This window comes from Saimiri boliviensis, chromosome 21, assembly GCF_048565385.1.
Source record: "Saimiri boliviensis isolate mSaiBol1 chromosome 21, mSaiBol1.pri, whole genome shotgun sequence".
Taxonomy (NCBI): domain Eukaryota; kingdom Metazoa; phylum Chordata; class Mammalia; order Primates; family Cebidae; genus Saimiri; species Saimiri boliviensis.
The window spans coordinates 3,614,999-3,635,345 of record NC_133469.1 but is presented as its reverse complement, the minus strand read 5'-3'; the positions used below and the strand labels follow the sequence as shown (position 1 = coordinate 3,635,345).

At 55.8% G+C, this 20,347-nt stretch overlaps 1 protein-coding gene across 7 annotated transcripts in view; it reads right to left on the bottom strand.

The window, feature by feature from the left end:
- ARHGAP8 (Rho GTPase activating protein 8) overlaps nucleotides 1-20,347 on the bottom strand; it is an 87,338-nt gene that overhangs the window by 22,889 nt on the left and 44,102 nt on the right. For 6 of the 7 annotated variants that reach the window (XR_012515503.1, XM_039463146.2, XM_010343301.3 and 3 more), the window contains exons 4-6: nucleotides 14,932-15,063; nucleotides 12,049-12,135; nucleotides 3,556-3,654 (exon numbers count right to left, since the gene is read on the bottom strand). Coding sequence is in view for 6 of the 7 variants with exons in the window: in XM_039463146.2 (XP_039319080.2) it covers nucleotides 3,556-3,654; nucleotides 12,049-12,135; nucleotides 14,932-15,063 (318 nt within the window). In the remaining variant the exon portion in view is untranslated. Of the gene's footprint in view, nucleotides 1-3,555; nucleotides 3,655-12,048; nucleotides 12,136-14,931; nucleotides 15,064-15,257; nucleotides 19,026-20,347 lie in introns of those variants that run through there. The other variant, XM_074391169.1, reaches the window with a different exon arrangement.

The window sequence follows — 20,347 nt, the reverse complement described above, 5'->3', positions numbered from 1 at the left end:
CACACAGGTCACCATCCCCCATTCCTGTGGGCATTCTCACTAGACGCAGTCGTCCAACCCCCAGCAAATGTCCAGTCCCTCCTTCAACCCCTGGCCAGCGGCCCTGCCCCCACCAGCAGAGCGGCCTCACCTGCTTGCCAGGCGGTCTGTCCTGAGGTGGGCGTGACCACCCTCAGCTCTCCAGAGTCTGAATTTAAGACAAGAGCTGGCTCCCAATGCTAATGGGACGTTGCCCCTTTTGTTAATTACTTTATCTCCAGTGCCTGGAAGGGGCTTACTGCATATTAAATGCTCAATTAAAATATTTATTGAATGAATGAAGAAACTCATGAATGAACACAGGAAGAGGATGGATAACTGTGAAGGAGGCGGTTAAAGCTTTTGGGTAAAAGGAGCTTCTCTGCTGAGCACAGTGGCTCATGCCTGTAATCCTAGCACTTTGGGAGGCCAAGACAAGTAGATCACTTGAGGTTAGGAGTTCAAGAGCAGCCTAGACACATGGTAAAACCCTGTCTCTACCAAATACACAAAAATTAGCTGGGAGAGGTGGTGCACGCCTGTAATCCCAGCTACTCGGGAGGCTGAGGTGGGAGAATCACTGGAACCCAGAAGGCTGAGGTTGCAGTGAGCCGAGATCACGCCACTGCACTCCAGTCTGGGCAACAGACTGAGGCCACGTCTCAAAAACAAACAAACAAACAAACAGCAGCAGGTAACAGTCTTTCCTTAACACAGGCAAGCATGTATTGAGGTCCTACTATGTGCTGGGCACTGTGCATACGGCAATGGCCCGGCCACAGGATGGGGAGCACACGAGCATTACTCAGCACCTCAGGAGTCAAGACAGTGCAAGCACATGACCCAGAGGCACCCCCAACACTTCAGGCAGGGAAACGGAGTCAGGGAAGGTCTGTGGAGAAGGCGGTGCTGGGCTGAGCCTGGCCAGCCAAGCAGGTGGGAGCCGCTCCCACGGACAGCTGTACTTTGTGAGTTCATCGCAGTGCTCTGCGCCCCAGGTGGCTCCCAAGAGATGTCTCTGTCCCTCCCGAAGGGCCCACCGTGGAGAGGTATTTTGTCTACTTTACAAATCGGGAAACTGAGGCTTGTCCAGGTCTGGTGACATGCCCTAGGCCACAAGCTGGGACGACAGCCAGGATTCAGGACCCCAAGGCCCTGCCCTGCTGCTAAGCCAATGGGTCTCAGCTTCCGGATCTCACAGCACCACCAGGGAGTGTGTGGGGGTGGATAAAATCCAGACTTAGGGCGGGGCGCGGTGGCTCATGCCTGTAATCTCAGCACTTTGGGAGGCCGAGGCGGGCGGATCACCCGAGGTCAGGAGTTCAAGACCAGCCTGGCCAACATGGTGAAACCCTGTCTTGAAAAAAAAGAAAAAAGAAAAAAAAAAAAACCCAGCCTTGGACCCCTGCCCCAGCCTAGTAAATGCTCAGTTAAAAGCATCAGGATTGGACACGTCCTCTGGGGTTCTGCTTCATGGCTATGGAATAGGGTGCTGGCTGCCCACTGAGTAAGTTCAGGAGCTCCTAATACTCAAGCCCACACCCCTCTCCCAAACACTGTCCCCCTCTGACCCACAGGACCCTGCACCCTCAGTGATGCCAGCCACCTGCACATTCCAGAGGCCCCAGACGGCACCTAGTAGCCCCTGAGAAGCCAGAGCTGGGTGTTTCACAGATGCCATCCACCTTATCCCCAATCGCTCTGCCACGCAGGAGGACGTGAAGTTACCCTTTGTCACCAGACAAATCACTTCCACCACAGAGCTAACAATACATCCGAGCCGTGTCCATGACTCCCCCAAGTCACTCTAGTGAGGTCTGGGAGTCGGGTCTCGCCAAGGCCCATGGCAGAGCAGGGATTCCCATCATCCTCCCATGAGCTCCGGGTCCAGTTCACTCTCCTCTGCTTGGCACCAAGGGCTCCCAGCCCAGCAACTCTGGCTTGATCATGTGGGTCTTCCGGCTGCCTCCAAATCTCCCAATACCTCACCCACATGTTTGCAGGAGGGCTTCCCTCCGCTGGAAATGGGCTTCCTGGCCTCTTAAGCTACCCAACTGTCCCTCTGAAACTCTAAGAGCCACTTTTGAGCTGGGCGTGGTGGCTCACGCTTGTAATCCCAGCACATTGGGAGGCCAAGGCAGGTAGATCACCTGAGCTCAGGAGTTCGAGACCAGCCTGGGCAACACAGTGAATACCCATCTCTACTAAAATACAAAAAAATCAGCCAGGCGTAGAAGTGTGCGCCTGTAGTCCCAGCTACTTGGGAGGCTGAGGCAGGAGAGCTGCTAGAACCCGGGAGGTGGAGGTTGTGGTGAGCCGAGATTGCACCACTGCACTCTAGTCTGGGCAACAGAGCCAGACTCTTTCTCTGGGGGAGAAAATAAAAAAAGCCACCTCTGGGTCAGGCGCGGTGGCTCATGCCTGTAATCCCAGCACTTTGAGAGGCTGAGGTGGGTGCATCGCCTGAGGTTGGGAGTTTGAGACCAGCCTGGCCAACATGGAGAAACCCTGTCTCTATTAAAAATACAAAAATTAGCCAGGCGTGGTGGCACATGCCTGTAGTCCCAGCTACTCGGGAGGCTAAGGCAGCAGAATCACTTGAACCTGGGAGGCGGAGGCTGCAGCGAGCTGAGATTGTACTATTGCACTCCAGACTGGGCAACAAGAGCAAAACTCCATCTCAAAAAAAAAAAAGCCACCTCCACCTGAAAGTCTTCCTGGATTCCCCCTCTCACACACACCAGTCCCTTCCCCAGCTGGGTTCAGTGCTTCCTCTGGCCCCTGCCGTCACTGATTTGCGGTCCTTACTAGCTTGAGAGTGTCCTGAGGGCAGGGACCACGCTTCCTAGACATCTCTACAACCCAGCGCCTGGCATGGGACTTGGCTTTTATCTCCACTACCGCTGCAAGGCAACCAGCCTCACCTGCATGTGCTTTGGCAAGGACGTACTCCTTCAAAGGAGCCCCTCAGAGAGGGAGACACCAGGGGCAGAGGGAAGCCAGGCTGGGCGTCCAGGGACCCGGGCTGGGTCTGGCCCCACGCTGCACCGGCTGCGTGGCACGCACCTTCCCGGGCAGCCTCTACTCATCTGGTCCTACATTTAAGCCTCGTAGCAGACAGACCAATCAGGCTTCCAGCATCCAGCACACAGGTCCCTTTCGAGCGCCCCTGTCACGTCCCCGAGAACATTGTATTCTGTACGCAGCGTCATTCACACGCCTGGGAAATTCCCCTCATTTTCTGCTCAAAAGGAAAAATGGTAAACCCCAAGGCAACACGCGGCCGCTGCCACACAGGGCTCATGTTTTAAATCCGTTCTGCAGCGACACATCCCGTCCCGCACGGCCTCTGCCACGTCGCCTGAGTCAGCAGTTAGCACCTCCAGCCGCGTCTCTGCAGAGGCCGCAGATTTCCGAGCCCAGCCCAGCCCAGCGCGCCTTTGGAAATGAAGCCCTCAGCGTTCGCGGGATTGAACCGAGACCCTTGGAAGCACAAAGACGGATTTACGCGGCCTCTGGGGTCTCACCGGCACTCACCGCAGCACTTCGGGGGGGACGGTCAGCTGCTCGCATTTCAGGTGTTCACGGAGCTCACTCAGGCTGTTGACATAGGTGACTTTTTTCCCAAACTTGTGACTAAGAAAGCAGAAGCAACAGAATAAAAACCGATTAGGCGCCGGCGGAGAGGCGGGGGGCTGCACGGGGGGAGCATTTTTCATATGAAGAAAATCAACGCTGACGCCACTTAAAACCCGAACGTCACAGGAGCAGCGCACACCGGGAGGTATTTTGCTTTCACGAGCTCGCCAATGCACCAAACGCTCTGGAGAGGCTCCCCTGCATACAGATCAGGATCTGCCTCCAATTTCAATCCACCCTGAATCTGCACAGACATAGGAGACAGTGTGGACGTGCCAAGAATCCTTGCGGGGGATGCAGGCTGGAGGGGTGCGGGGGGCAGGAGGCCACTGGCACAGAGAGCAGCTCTCAGGGTGGGGCCTGCCCCAGGGGAGCCCCAGCTGCTGGTGGTCTTGGGGTCAGTGGTGGCCTCACGTTTGGCCACCTCTTCTAAGGACAGGGACCGACAAGGGCCTCCACGTTTGTCTGCAGGATAGAGTCTCCGAGACCCCAGAGAACAGCGCAGCCGCAAGGCCAGACACGCGCTGGCCAGGCGCAGCCACTCCGTGCCCGAGAATTCACTCCTTCTCAGGGCCTGGATCTGAAAGCGGGGTTGTCCCCCCGAAGCGAGGGCGGAAGACAACGCAAGGCTATGTCCACACCTGGCCCACCGCCGACGCCCGGTGGACACGCTCGCCGTGATGACTCCGAACAGCGGCAAGGCTCCGCGTGAACTGCAACGTGGGGACCACCGACAGGACGTGAGCGCGCCTTGACACAGGAGCCTGCAAGCCTCACGTTACGACAGTCTAGGTGCGGTTTCTGCCATCAATGTGTCATTCAAGTTTCAGTTTGTAGGACAGTATTATTTCCTTATTGTCTATCTTTAAGACACAACCTTTTTTTTCCCCCAAGATGGAGTCTCACTCTGTCGCCCAGGCTGGAGTGCAGTGGCACCATCTCGGCTCACTGCAACCTCTGCCTCCCAGGTTTAAGCGATTCTCCTGCCTCAGCCTCCCAAGTAGCTGGGAGTATAGGCGCAGGCCGCCACGCCCGGCTAAGTTTTGAATTGTTAGTAGAGATGAGGTTTTGCCATGTTGGCCAGGCTGCTCTTGAACTCCTGACCTTGTGATCCACCGCCGCACCCGGCCAAGATATACAACTATTAATGTGGGTAAAGAATTGTATCGTTACCGGAAAAGGGAAGTTATGTATTCTGCCAAACTGAAGATATTTTGTTATTTTTACGACAATTTGAAAGCCTTGAAATAAGTATTCACGTATTTTCATTGTTGTTTAGTTTGTCAAATAGAAATAATTCAAGTTACCATTGCAAAACAAAAAATACGGAGATCGTAGGCTGGATGTGGTGGCTCACGCCTGTAATCCCAGCACTTTGGGAGGCTGAGGCGGAAGGATCACGAGGTCAGGAGTTCAAGACCAGCCCGACCAACACGGTGAAACTCCATTTCTACTAAAAATACAAAAATTAGCTGGACGTGGTGGCGCGTGCCTGTAATCCCAGCTACTCAGGAGGCTGAGGCAGGAGGATCGCTTGAACCCGGGAGGCAGGGGTTGCAGTTGGCCAAGATCACACCGCTACACTCCAGCCTGGGCAACAGAGTGACTCTGTCTCAAAAAAAACAAACAAACAAAAACCAACCCGGAGATCAAGGCAGGTAGGAGGGACAGCTGCCGCCCGGGGCTCAGCCCAGCGCCAACGCCAGGTGGGTCCTAAAGGAGACCCAAGGGAGGCTGAGCTGTGCACACACTGGCTCTCCCTAGTGGGCGAGGGAAACTCGAACCCAGGTGCCGGTACCCCTCGGTCACCCGCGGGGCGAAGGGGACTTTTGCCAGGTTTCTGCGTTTAAGGACGCTGGCAGGTAGGAAGCCAAGGAACCCGGGCCGAAGCCTGGGGCTGCAGAATAGCCACCCAAGTGCGGTGTGCCCGTCACCCCAAGGACGAGGAGAGGGAGGAAAGTGGGGCCTTAGTTCCAGCCCCTGCGGGAGTGTCCTCACCGCCTGCCCACCGACTCCACAGGACTGGGGGACAGTCTGTCCTCTGCTGGGAGGATGCCGGAGGGTCTCCCCAGGGCTGCGTGACAGATGGGAGGAACCCGCTAAGGGCACAGCGAGTCTTGCCCCTCTGCAGGAACCATTCGTGGGACATTCTCTGGGACAGAGGTGCCAGCTTCAGAGCTGCAGGGAGCCCTCCCGTGCCAGCCCCTCACCTTCCTCTCTTCAGTCTCCCCGACCCCTCCTGCAGGCCAGGCTCTGCCAAACGCGGACTCTGGGGGCAGGCGCAGACAGGACCCTGCCACTGGCCTCTGGCTCCGGGAAAGGATGCCCAGGCCAGCTCAGTCAGGTGCTCCCAACACAGCGTGCGTGCGGTGGAATCACTGGGGTTCCTGTTAGAGCTGCAGCCACAGGCACAGCTGAGCCAGGAGGGCTGGGTGAGACCCAAGGCCCTCCTGTGTGTGGGCATTTGAGAGCCTCAGAGCTCCTCCAAATGAGGTCTTGGGGCACAGAGAGGTTATGTGGCTGCCCACGACCTCACAGACAACAGGCAGCGGAGTCTAGTCCCGGCTCCAGAGCCCCAGCCCGGTGCCTGTGGTTCTCTCCCGGCAGGAACGAGGCAGGATAAGGGGCAGAACCACACAGGCTCAGGCTGGAGGGTCCCAGCCACGTCCCCCTCCTCGAGCGACCCCAGGTGTAACCTCTCTGAGCATCAACCTTCCCTTCTTTGAAACGGGGAAAATGTGGCTGACTTCACAGCGCAGTTTTGCGGTGTCTGGCACATAAGCATACATGAGGTGCATACAATATTGGAATCAGATTAATCACAAAAGGGGAGTTTAAAATGATTTTTTTTTTTTTGAGGCAGAATTTCGCTCTTGTCGCCAGGCTGGAATGCAATGGCGCCATCTCGGCTCACTGCAACGTCTGCCTCCCAGGTTCAAGCGATTCTCCTGCCTCAGCCTCCCGAGTAGCTGGGATTATGGGTGCCCACTACCACGCCCAGCTAAATTTTTTGTATTTTTAATAGAGACGGGGTTTTGCCAGGCTGGTCTTCAACTCCTGACCTCAGGTGATCCGCCCACCTCAGCCTCCCAAAGTGCTGGGGTTTCAGGCATGGGCCACTGTGCCTGGCCAGTTTAAAAAGATTTTAAAACAGGGCCCGGCGTGGTGGCTCACGCCTGTAATCCCGGCACTTTGGGAGGCCGAGGCTGGAGGATCGCTTGAGCTTAGAATTCGAGACGAGCTTGGGTGACAGAGCAAAACCCTGTCTCTACTAAAAATACAAAATTTAGCTGGGCGTGGCGGCGTGCCTGTAGTCCCGGCTGCTCAGGAGGCTGAGGTGGGAGGATCACCTGAGCCCAAGACATCGAGGCTGCAGTGAGCTGTCATCGTGCCGCTACATTCCAGCCTGGGCAACAGACTGAGACCCTGTCTCAAAGCAATGAAACAAAACCAAAAACCACAGACACAAAAACACGGTACTCCTAGCAGCCAACACGGAGTATCGGCTAGTGCCTGGCAGGCCCTATCCAAACAGCCAACATGGAGCTGATTGGTGGCTCAATCCTATAATCCCAACACTTTAGGAGGCTGAGAAAGGAGGATCACTTGAGGCCAGGAGTTCCAGACCAGCCTGGGCAACACAGGGAGACCCTGTCTCAACAAATAATTGTTTTAAATGAGCCGGGCACAGTGGTGCACACCTGTAATCCCGGCTATGTGAGAGGCTGAGGGGGGAGGATCGCTTGAGCCCAGGAGGTTAAGGCTGCAGTGAGCCACCGAAATCCAGCCTGGGAAACAAAGAAAAGGAAGAAAGGAAGATACACACTTTACGGGTTATCAAGTCAGTGAATTATTGTGACAATGGGATGACTTAAGCAGCCTTGTCAGCCACATGGGGAAACTGAGGCAGCGAGGGGTTGCCCCTCTTGCTGAGAGTAATGGATGGCCAGGGGCAGAGAAGCCGAGCCCAGGCAGCCTGGCACCATCACCACGCTGTCCAGCTGCCACGCGGAAACAGCAGGAGCAGGCAAACTTTTTTTTTTTCCTTCTTTTTTGAGACAAGAGTCTTGCTCTTGCTGCCTGAGTAGCTGGGACTAAACTGTGTGCCCCCACGCCCGGCTGATCTTTGTATGTTTTGTACAGATGGGGTTCTGCCATGTTACCCAAGCAGGTCTTGAACTCCTGGGCTCCAGTGACCCACCTGCCTCGGCCTCCCAAAGTGTTGGGAAGACAGGAGTGAGCCACCATGCCTGGCCCTCTGAGGACTTTTCTAAGGTAAGTGACGAGACTAGCTTTTTTTGCTATGTCAAATATGTCACATGTCACATAGGAAGCCAGGATGCTGGGCCTGGTTAAACACAAGCAAGGCTGGGCGCGGTGGCTCACGCCTGTAATCCCAGTATTTCGGGAGGCCGAGGCAGGTGGTCAGGATCACGAGGTCAGAGTTCGAGACCAGCCTGTCCAGTATGATGAGACCTCACTTCTCCTAAAAAATACAAAAGTTTGCCGGCCGTGATGGCGCATGCCTGTAGTCCCAGCTACTCGGGAGGCTGAGGCAGGAGAACTGCTGGGACCCGGGAGGGAGAGGCTGCAGTGAGCCGCGATCACGCCATTGCACTCCAGCCTGGGCAAGACAGTGAGAGTCTGTCTACAACAAACAAGCCAGCACAAACCAAATCTCACCTTCCGGTGGGGGATACGTGCAGCACAGGCAGCAGATGAGAAAAGCTGGCGGGAAATTCTAGTGACATGAAAGGAGCTCTCTGACCACAAAACTCTCCCTATATAGCCAGGAGCTGACTTGAGTCTGCTGCTATGGGAATTCTCCAGTGCGTCTCAGGGCCACACCGTTCAGTCCCTGGAATGACAGCGTGAGCACTGGTGGGAAAAGAAGGCTCCGAGCTGTCTGGCATGACAGGTTTCTCTTTTTGTTTTGAGACAGGGTCTTGCTCTGTTGTCCAGGCTGAAATGCAACAGCATAAACAGGGCTCACTGCAGCCTTGAACTCCTGGGCCCAAGCAATCCTCCTGCTTCAGCCTCCCAGGTAGCTGGAACCACAGGCACATGCTACCACATCTGGCTAACTAAAAAAAAATTTTTTTTTGAGACTTAGTCTCACACTGTGGCCCAGGCTGGAGTGCCATGGCGTGACCTCGGTTCACTGCAACCTCCGCCTCCCAGGTTCAAGCGATTCTCCTGCTTCAGCCTCCTGAGTAGCTGGGATCACCGGCGCGCACCACCATAGCCGGCTAACTTTTTCTATTTTTAGTAGAGACGGGGTTTCACCATGTTGGCCAGGCTGGTCTCGAACTCCTGACCTCATGATCCACCCCCCTCAGCCTCCCAGAATGTTGGGATTACAGGCGTGAGCCACTGCCCCTGGCCTGTTTTTAGAATTTTTTTTTTTTTTTTTTTTTTTGAGACGGAGTTTCGCTCTTGTTACCCAGGCTGGAGTGCAATGGCGCGATCTCGGCTCACCGCAACCTCCGCCTCCTGGGTTCAGGCAATTCTCCTGCCTCAGCCTCCTGAGTAGCTGGGATTACAGGCACGCGCCACCATGCCCAGCTACTTTTTTGTATTTTTAGTAGAGACGGGGTTTCACCATGTTGACCAGGATGGTCTCGATCTCTTGACCTTATGATCCACCCACCTCGGCCTCCCAAAGTGCTGGGATTACAGGCTTGAGCCACCGCGCCCGGCCGTTTTTAGATTTTTTATAGAGGCGGGGCTCACTTTCTTGCTGAGGTCAAATTCCTGGGCTCAAGTGACCCTCCTGCCTCGGCCCCGCAAAGTGTCGGGATTACTGGCATGAGCTACTGCGCCTGGCTGCAAAGTAGCTCCCGACGTGCCCCAAGAACCAGCGCTTGCCAACGTTCCTCCAAGTGTCAGGCACGGTAAGAGACAAAGGGACACCGGGACAAGAGTGGGCTGGTGGGGAGACAGGCCGGTGCCTTACAGCCCGAGCTGTCCGTGCTCCCGGGGGACCGAAATGCTTCTCAGGGATCGATGGGGACATGGGAAGGAGACAGTGTGGACTCTGAGGTCCCAGCTGGCATTCCAGCTCTGGCCGAGTCCTTCCTGTGCAGGGAGCATCACACCCAAGTGCACGGAGGCTGCGGGGGATAAGGAAGAGACCCTTGCCAGCAGCAGCCTCAGAGACACGTGGGGGGGCTTCAGCAGGTGGAACGAGCTAAGGGGGCGGATGGCAAAGGCCTGTGAGATTGGAACATCGGGCCGGGCACGGTGGGTCACCCCTGTCATCCCAGCACTTTGGGAGGCTGAGGCGGGTGGATCACAAGGTCAGGAGTTCGAGACCAGCCTGGCCAACATCGTCTCTACTAGAAGTACATAAAAAAATTAGCTGGGCATGGTGGCACGCACCTGGAGCCACAGCTACTTGGAAGGCTGAGGCAGAAGAATCACTTGAACCTGGGAAACGCAAGCTGCAGTGAGCCGAGATCATGCCACTGCCCTCCAGACTGGGCCACAGAGTGAGTGAGACTCCATCTCAAAAAAAAAAAAAAAGAGAGAGATTGGAACATCTGGGGAAGAATGACGATCCTTCCAGGGATGTGCTCACGTGCTACCACATCTGGCTAATTTTTAATTTTTTTTTTTTGAGACTTAGTCTCACACTGTCGCCCAGGCTGGAGTGCAGTGGCGTGACCTCAGCTCACTGCAACCTCCACTTCCCAGGTTCAAGCAAGTCTCCTGCCTCAGCCTCCCGAGGAGCTGGGACTACAGGCGCACACCACCATGGCCCAATAATTTTTCTATTTTTAGTAGAGATGGGGTTTCACCATGTTGGCCAGGCTGGTCTCGAACTCCTGACCTTGTGATCCATCCACCAAATGCTTCTTCCTAGGGAGGCCCTCCAGGAGTCCTCCCACCTCTCACAGAGGCAACGACCTCACCTGAGTATCCTGACCCGCCTTGTGCACACCTGGGCTCCCCTGCACCGAGCCCCTCCCTCACCTGCAGAACTCACCCGGGCCGGGCCGGGGCCAGTATGCAGGAACCGTATCTGTCGGTCTCTTCCCCATGCTACCCCCGTCATGGGGCTCCGTGCACACAGTTTGTGCCTGATGTATACAGCCAAAATGGAAGAAAGAAGATGCCCACATGACCCAGGCAGAGCCTCCCAGTCCTCACCAGCCCCTTGAGCTCTTGCTTCCCAGTACTGAGGCAGAAATCATTCAGCGGGAATGAGTCTAAATCTGGGCGAAGCTGACCGAGGTCGCCACCTGCACAGGCTGCGGCTGCCTCTCTTTCGGCGGCTCATGAGGGTTGCCGTGCACTAAAGGCTTCACTCAGCAGGCTGGGGGTGTCCGAGCCCTGCACGCTCCACAGAGAAGCCTGGCCTTGGGCGACCTGCTCCGGGGTGGACAGCTCTCAGCCCCTGCAAGTGTCTGCCTGGTGAGGTCTTTGCACACCGGTGGCCTTGGGCCAACACCACAGAGCTCGCGCCAACAATGTGATTGGGGTGGGGGCCTTGGGCTGTGTTCTCATCTCAGGAGGGGCTGGAGACCGAGGGGCTGAGGTCGGCCAGGTGGGTGCACCACGTCTGCATGATAGACACGTAGCAAACACCCTGGGCACCAAGGCTGGGTGAGCTGCCCAGGCCAGCCAGGCTCCCTCCTCCATGACACGCTCTTGCTGGGAGAATCGAGTGTGGTCTGTATGAATCTGCACGAACCCGCCCGGAGAGGGCAGCTGGGAGCGTGTGCTTGGTCCTCCTGGCCTCAGCCCCGTGCGCCTTTCACCTTTGCGGACTTAAATCTGTGCCCCGTGACAGACCACGAGAGTGAAGGTAACAGAGTCCCTCCAGAAAATCACTGAACCTGACCAGGCGCGGTGGCTCACGCCTGTAATCCCAGCACTCTGGGAGGCTGAAGCAGACGGATCACGAAGTCAGGAGTTCGAGAGCAGCCTAGCCAAGATGGTGACACCCTGTTTCTACAAAAAAACCCCAAAAATTAGCCAGGCGTGGTGGCGGGTGCCTATAATCCCAGCTACTTGGGAGGCTGAGGCACGAGAATCGCTTCAACCTGGGAGGCAGAGGTGGCAGTGAGCCAAGATCTAGCCACTGCACTCCAACCTGGGCAACAAGAGTCAGTCTCAAGGAAAAAAGGAACTCACTGAACCTGAGGGTGGTTCCACAGTGTGGGGGTTCAGGCCAAGGGGGGATTTTAAATACCAGGTGCAAACCCCACAGGAGTCACAGGCCAGAACTCCTGTCCATGACCTGGGCTGGCCCTGTGAGCCACCGAAGACCCCCGGGCACCCTGGAGACGGGCCCTCTGTGGTGCATGGATAGGGAAGGCCACCTCGTAGACACCGAGGCGGGAAACCTCCAACCCCAGCAGGGTCCTCTCCCAGAGCAACGCGTACCTGATGAGGGGCTTGAAGAGGCTCCACAGGACCTTGATGAAGCTGGTGGGGTGCACCACGTAGAGGGCCTTCAGGTTCTTCTTGTATCTGAGGAGGGAAATGGGGGCGACTTCAGGCTGCCAGGCCCCGAGAGACACCCCAAGCCCCATCACCACAAAGCAGCGGCCTCCGCTGTGAGTCTCAGCATGTCACTTCTCTCAACAGGACCGACTTAGGGACATCCGGCAAAGGAGGAAATAAACTCGGGGGAAATCCGGAGCCCCCGCGCCCGCCAGGCGCGCCTGCAGCACTTCACAGTTCGCAGAGGCACGCGCCGGTCGGAGCCCTGTTTATAGGTGGGGTGGGGGTCTGGAGCGCAACCTACGGGCAATTCGGCAACAGCTCTCAGGATTAAAACACCAGAGCCTCTCAGGCCGTGCCTCCCCTGCCAGAAGCTGACCCGGGCCGGAAGGAGCTCACCGTGTTGGTTATGACGGCAAAACACCCGGCAATCACCGAAACATCAGCCGGCCAGAGGCCGGTTCAATGAATTACAGCCTCACACACAACGGAACACCACGTTAGCGTCCGTCTCTCCCTCCCTCCCAGTCTCCATGCTTCCTTCTTGAATCTTTCAGTCCAAAGCCATCAGGTTGGGCAAGAAAGGTGGGCAGCGGGTGGGGTGGGGACAGGGGCAGCTGACATGCCGGGGCTCCAGAGGGCGGGCGGGGGACGGTGTGTCCTGCTGGGGAGACACAGCCCAGGAGCGGGGAAGGGGCATCCACATGGCCCCTGTGGGGTCAGCCGCAGGCCGCCAAAGCCAGCTCTTAGGCACACACACGCTGATTGTCAAAATGTCAGGGATTTTTGGAAGCCAGGTGTGGAGAAGAGCCGTTGTTAAATACGAAGTACTGGAAACTTACAATGAAGTAAGTGATATTAAACACAAAGTCACTAAAAATTCAAAACTACCGTTTCCTAATTCTTCTGCTACCTGTGACTATACGCTCTGAGGTTTTCTGTACCTGCACGTCTGTACGACGCGGCTGCCCACCCATCTCTTCCCAGCCCTGTGTTCAGGGACGTCACATTGGTAGCTTGAAACCGGCTAGGACGGCAGGATTTACGCCACGGAAATGTGAAAATGGTACCAGCCACCCTGCCAGGAGCGAGCCCTGTGGTGTGGGTACTGGTGTGAATGCATGATTCCCAATCGTGCGGGCGGATATAAACATAAATCCTGATGGTGACGTATGTGTGTGTGCAGGTGTATGCATGTATGTGTGTGTTGGTGTATGTAGATGTGTGTGTATGCATACGTGGGTGTATGTAAATGTACATGTGTGTAGGGGTGTGTGTATATACAGGTGTATGTGTATGACTGTGTGTCGGTGGATGTAGGTGTGTGTAGTATATGTAGGTGTATGTGTGTGGTGTGTGTAGGTGTGTGTAGGTGTAAGTATATGTAGGTGTCAGTGTGTGTGTGTGTATGTATGTGTTCATAGGTGTGTAGGTGTATGTGTGTTTATGTAGGTGTATGTAGATATGTGTGTATGCATACGTGGGCATATGTAAATGTACATGTGTGTAGGGGTGTGTGTGTATACAGGTGTATGTGTATGACTGTTGGTGTATGTAGGTGTGTGTAGTATATGTAGGGGGGTGTGTGTGTGGTGTATGTGTGTGTAGGTGTAAGTATATGTAGGTGTGTGTATGTAGGTATGTGTTCATAGGTGTGTCAGTGTAAGTGCCATGTGTATGCATGTGTGTGTGCATGTAAGTGTATGTAGGTGTATTTGTATGTAAGTGGTATGTGCATCCGTGTGTGAGTGTGCAGGTATATGTGTATGTAGGGGTAGGTAAGTGTATGTGTATGTAGGGGTGTGTGTAAGCGTATGTACGTGTCGGTGTGTGTCGGTGTATGTAAGTGTGTGTAGGCGTATGAGTGCTATGTGTGTATATGTGTGTGCAGGTGTGTGTGTATGTAGGGGTAGGTAAGTGTATGTATATGTAGGGGGGTGTGTAAGCGTATGTACGTGTCGGTGTGTGTTGGTGTAAGTGTAAGTATGTGTACATATACACACACACCCTAACTCTCCACTGAAAGGGGCTAGGAGCCGTAACACCCCAAAAGCAACAAGCACTCCCCCTGTCCAGATCTTGGCCTCCACCAGCATTCTCCACGACAGGGAGCCAGGGCTACTGTGCCCCTGGGAGAGGGGCCAATTCCTCGGCGGGAGCAAGAAAACGCGCCCTGTGCCGGAAAGTAGAGGAAGCGTTCAAAGAGTGATGAGGAGCCAGACGGAGCCAGCAGTGCTCACAGGGCCCCTGCACGGGCATGTCTGGGACAATTTGATCTTTAAAATAATGATGGTGGCCGGGCGCAGTGGCTCAAGCCTGTAATCCCAGCACTTTGGGAGGCCGAGGCGGGTGGATCATGAGGTCGAGAGATCGAGACCATCCTAGTCAACATGGTGAAACCCCGTCTCTACTAAAAATACAAAAAAATTAGCTGGGCATGGTGGCGCGTGCCTGTAATCCCAGCTACTCAGGAGGCTGAGGCAGGAGAATTGCCTGAACCCAGGAGGCAGAGGTTGTGGTGAGCCGAGATCGCGCCATTGCACTCCAGCCTGGGTAACAAGAGCGAAACTCCGTCTCAAAAAAAAAAAAAAACAAAAAAAAAAAACAAAAAAAAAAAACAAAGGAGAGAACAAGAATGTCAACCCCTGCCTGGGATTCCAGACTGGTCCAGAAGGAAAGTGAACCCAACTGCCCCACGTTTGCTCACCCTCCACCCTGCCACACCCCTCCCCCACGGCACACTCGGTGACCCCTTGTGGCCACACGCCTCCTCCCGCCACATGCAGCCCACACCCACGTCCCTGGAGGCTTGCGGGCACTCACTTCCTGTCGAACTCCTTGTATGCGCTCTGGAGCCAGCCCAGGGACGGCTTGTTCCGGCTGTTCAGCCCGTAGTGGAAATAGATGATGGTATAATCATTCTCCACATACTGGTCCAGCATGTACTTCAGATACCTGGGCACAACACGTAAGATTCAGTTACGAAAATCAACTGCTCACTATTGAAACCAAACGTGCTTTCTCTCTAAAGGAAGCTGTGGTCACCCAGCGGGTGTCAGCGCCAGGCCACAGGGAGACTCCATGCGTCACGGGCCCTGGTCTGCATTTACCGGATGGCATCGGAGGCTCAGAGGGGTTAAGTGACTTACCTGAGGTCACACGGCTAGTAAGTGGATGTGGCAGGCCAAAAGGTGCGCTGTGGAAAGGCACCCGTATCAAATCTGTGGAACCCGAGAATATGACCTTATCTGGTGTGGGAAGGAGAAAAGTTCCTTTCTAAAGTTTCCTTTCTTGTTAAAGAATAAGTGTGCTAATAACTGTTAAGCCCTATCCTACGTAGCTGTAGGAAAAATGCCATGGTTACAGGCACGTGGTATGTTCTATGTCCTCATACTTTACCCAAGATATCTGAGCTGGACGTGCTCACAGGCATGTCCCAGCTCTCCACTGCTTTTACCTGTTTAGAGAAGTTTTAAGTTGTCAGGCAATCGGGTTTTGGCTTAGATTGTGAGGTCTGGCTCCAGCCAACAGAGATCAGACACAGCAGTGAGGATGACCCCAAATGCGTAAGGGATAAGTGTGTGCGTTTCCCTTTGTTCTCTGTACTCTTGTGGCACGATGGCTACGGGAAGTCCCCTTCCTGCAGTCCAGGAGGTAAAAGCTGCATTGCTGAAGGATCCTTTGTCTCAGTGCTCATTTTTCTTTGCACATCAAGCATCCGCTACCAACATCCGGGAAAAAGGTCTTTGCAGGTGCAATCACATACAGGCCCTTGAGAGGAGGAGCTCATTCATCCTGGACTACCCAGGTGGACCTTCAGTGCAACCACATGTGTTCTCATAAAGCGGACACAAAGATGACAAGTCAGAGGGGAGGTCACGGGAAGACAGAGGCAGAGCAGAGTGTGACGCAGCCACCAGCCACGGAAGGCCGAGGCCTGCCAACAGCCTTTACGGGCTGGACATGAAAGGAAAGGATCCTCTCTGCAGGGAGCGTGGCCCAGCCCACACCTTGATTTTGACCTTCTGGCCTCCGGAACTGTGAGAGAATACATTTCTGGTTTTACATCACCACATCTGTGGTCGTGGTTACGTCAGCCCCAGGAAACTCACAGGGAGGATGAGCTGGGATTCGAACCCAGGAATGCTTGACCTCTCAACCCTCGCCATTAACCCCAACACCACAGGCCCTTCCGCCGCAGATTCCCTGCTGTTCGCTGCATTTCTAGGGCAAGCAATTGCTTCTTTCCAGATGAGCTTCCCAACATTTTGCTTTTAGAGGCAGAGTCTTGATGCTGTCTGTCAGCTGCCACCCCCTGTGGTGTAGGTCAGGCGTCCCCAAACTTTTTACACAGGGGGCCAGTTCGCTGTCCCTCAGACCGTTGGAGGGCCGCCACATACTGCGCTCCTCTCACTGACCACCAATGAAAGAGGTGCCCCTTCCTGAAGTGCGGCGGGGGGCCGGATAAATGGCCTCAGGGGGCCGCATGCGGCCCGTGGGCCGTAGTTTGGGGACACCTGGTGTAGGCTCACTCGTTTCCCATGGACCACTTTCCATCCTGCCCCCAACACCTAGGAAGCACTGTCTTAAAGTCACCTGCGGGAAAGGGCTGGCCTTGCCATCTGCAGGAGGAAGGGCTGCAGGACCCCCCAACCTCCCCATCAGCACGCGGCAGGGCCCGACATGGAGCCGGTCAGGCGACGGTCCCTCTCAGGTTGTCCACGTTCTCACCTGGAGCTCATCCAGTGATGAATCCACCCCGGTGGCCCCACTCTCTGAGCCTGTAGGAGGGGTGTTCTGCAGACAGATGCTCCCAGAACCACCTTGAAAGCCCAGCAGCCCGTGCCCACCTGCAGACGGTTGGCTGGTCTTACACTGCCCGGAAGCCTAGAGACCAAGGATGCCAGCTTCTCCTTTGTGCGTTTCATTTCTAAGCAACGTCAGAGTGCGCTCTGTCAAAACCCTGAACCATGTGAACTGCACGCCTTCTACACATTTGATTTTCCCAATGACCCTATGAGGCAGGTACTATTAGCTCCACTTTATAGACAAGTCAACTGAGGCTCACAGAGGTGAATCAGCAAGGAGCAGAGCTGGGCTTCAAACCAAGCCGCCTGGCTCCAGCGTCTATGCTGCCTTGTCTCTGAGAGCTGTGAGCTGTCACTCACGCCTGCTCCGATCCCATCATCTGCTTTGATGTAGAGAAATCACACACATCTGACGTCACACATGCATGATTTCAGCTCACCCGCTGTGGAAGTCACTTCGACGCTGCTGCTCCAGCGTATCGTCTTGAGCGCCACGTGGGCTAAGCCACTGGGGCACACTTCACCAAGGTCACCCTTCATTGACTCGCTCTCTCAGAAGAGCCCAGGTCAAGACTTCCACCTGAACACAGAGGGTGGAAGGGTCCTTGAACCACAGAGAACGCCTCATCGCTTCTCAGGATAGTCATGTTTGCATTTCACAAAAGACTCTTTTTCTTTTTTTTTTTTTTTTGAGACGGAGTTTCGCTCTTGTTACCCAGGCTGGAGTGCAATGGTGCGATCTCGGCTCACCGCAACCTCCGCCTCCTGGGTTCAGGCAATTCTCCTGCCTCAGCCTCCTATCTGGGATTACAGGCACGCGCCACCATGCCCAGCTAATTTTTTTTTTTTTTTTTTGTATTTTTAGTAGAGACGGGGTTTCAGCATGTTGACCAGGATGGTCTCGATCTCTTGACCTCGTGATTCACCCGCCTCGGCCTCCCAAAGTGCCGGGATTACAGGCTTGCGCCACCGCGCCCAGCAAGACTCTTTTTCAAGAAAGGAAAACTGAGGCCAGTGTCTTTGCATGGCTCATCTTCCCACGCTGGACACCTCCTCGTAAAAGCAGGCACCTTTCCTCTGGCCCTGGTGCTGGGCTCCCCTGGGGTGGCTTCCGTTTGACGCACTGAAATCCTCCGGGTGTCAACGCATCTGTCTGTGTGCTCAGCACAGGACGTCATTAACTAAATTACCAGTCGGGCTTCAAAGACATGGACTTGTTTCTTCACCCACTTCAAAAATAGGAGCACGCGTCTGGCCACAGGAAAGCCATCCAGTTGGAATGGACAGGGAGGATCACGCGTGGGTGTTCATTAAGGCTGCAGGGAAGGCTAGGCCTGACAGCTCTTCTCATCAAGGCCGAGAAGCTCGCAGAGCACCTCTGCTCTCAAGAGGACAGCTCTTTCTGGATCTGGCATCCGTCCCTCCCTGTGTGCCTGGTAAACACCAAGGTGGGCTGCAGGCTGGCATCTGCTCGTCACTGGGGTGAGCAGCCCCGGGGAAGGCCAGCCTCATCGTCTGGGGTACCTGCACCAGGATCCCAGGTTACCCCACGAATCCCGCCGGCCTCACCGTGCAGCAGCAGCCCTGGCGGACGTCGCTCCTGGCACCTGCTCCCCAGAGGTCTCTGCCTTTGCCACGGCCGTTTCAGCTGTGGTCGGAAGATTCTTGAACAAACCAGATGGAATGCTCATATGGGGAGAAATCTCAAGCAGCAACCGGCCCAAAGTCTTCTGGGTGCTGCTATGATCCGGCCGTGCCTTTGTGCATCTGGAGTTGGGGGTTCCAGGTCAAAGCCTCCTCCCTGCGCCCCTTGGCTTTAACAGTTAGATGCTAGCATCTGGAAGTGGCGGTGGGCACAGCCTCCCCACCAGGGTCATGTCCTGAGCTGTCCCCAGCAGTGAGGGAGTCCTCGGCAGGCCAGGTACCACCTCACAAGGGCACATAAACATTTCCAGGGAATCGGCCAGGACTTGGCCTCAGGAATGAAGCCCAACCGGTTCACTGTCGGAGAGCAGATGCCAAGGCCCACAGCGCCGAACTTCCCTTCCCTGACGCGGAGCTGCTCCCCTGGGCCTGGGGACTCTCACTAACCCGGACAGGGATTCCGGCAGAGGCGCTGCTCTTCCCATTTCTGCAACTCTCCCCCAGCAGCGGCTCGCTTGGGCCCAGGGGTTTCACCAGGAAGAAGGCTCAGTGGCCACCCTAGGAAGGCAATGTGGCCAGCAACAGGGACAGACGGAGAGGGTGCAGGATGCCCAAGGCTGTACGCAGGTGAGGGGCCGGTGCTTCCTACGGAACACTGGGAAAGCCAGGGCAGAAGGTGCAGGCGGGAGGCTCCCGTGGCTTTGAGGAGGGTGCTGGAGGGAAGGAAGGAAGTGGGCAGACCTCAGAGGGCCCGAGGCCAGGCCAGAGCTTAAGACTGTGGACCCAAAGCCACCCTGGGCTGGAGAAGGCTCAGTCCTGCAGGTGGGTCTGGCGGCCTGGGGGTCATGTGACAGCCATCTGAGGAGCCATGAGTCCATCTACTTTAGGTTGGCTCTCCACCCGGAACACCCAGTCTGTGCTGAGCATACGACTTAGTGATGGAGAAGGGTGTGCACGAGGGGGCATGTGCACGAGAGAGGGGGCGTGTGCACAGAAGGGGGTGTGTGCAAGGGAGGGGGTGTGTGCACAGGAGGGAGTGTGTGCACGAGGGGGCGTGTGTGCACGAGGGGGCGTGTGTGCACGAGGGGGCGTGTGCACAGAAGGGTGTGTGTGCAAGGGAGGGGGTGTGTGCACAGGAGGGAGTGTGCAAGGGAGGGGATGTGTGCACAGGAGGGAGTGTGTGCACGAGGGGGCATGTGCACGAGAGGGGTCGTGTGCACAGAAGGGTGTGTGCAAGGGAGGTGGTGTGTGTACGGGAGGGGGTGTGTGCACGGGGAGTGTGTGCACAGAAGGGAGTGTGTGCACGGGAGGGGGGTGTGTGCATGGGAGGGGGTGTATGCAAGGGAGGGGCTGTGTGCATGGGAGGGGTGTGTGTGCATGGGAGGGGCTGTGTGCATGAGGGGGGTGTGTGCATGGTAGAGACTGTGCAAGGGAAGGGGTGTGTGCACAAGAGGGAGTGTGTGCACAAGGGGGCATGTGCACGAGAGAGGGGTCGTGTGCACGAAGGGAGTGTGTGCAAGGGAGGGTGTGTTTGCACGGGAGGGGGTGCATGTATGGGAGGGGGTGTTTGCACAGAAGGGAGTGTGTGCAAGGGAGGGTGTGTGTGTACGGGAGGGGGGGTGTGCACGGGGAGTGTGTGCACAGAAGGGAGTGTGTGCATGGGAGGGGCCGTGTGCATGGGAGGGAGGTGTATGCAAGGGAGGGGCTGTGTGCATGGGAGAGGGGTGTGTGCACGGGAGGGGCCGTGTGCATGGGAGGGGGGTGTGAATGAGGGAGGTGTGTGAATG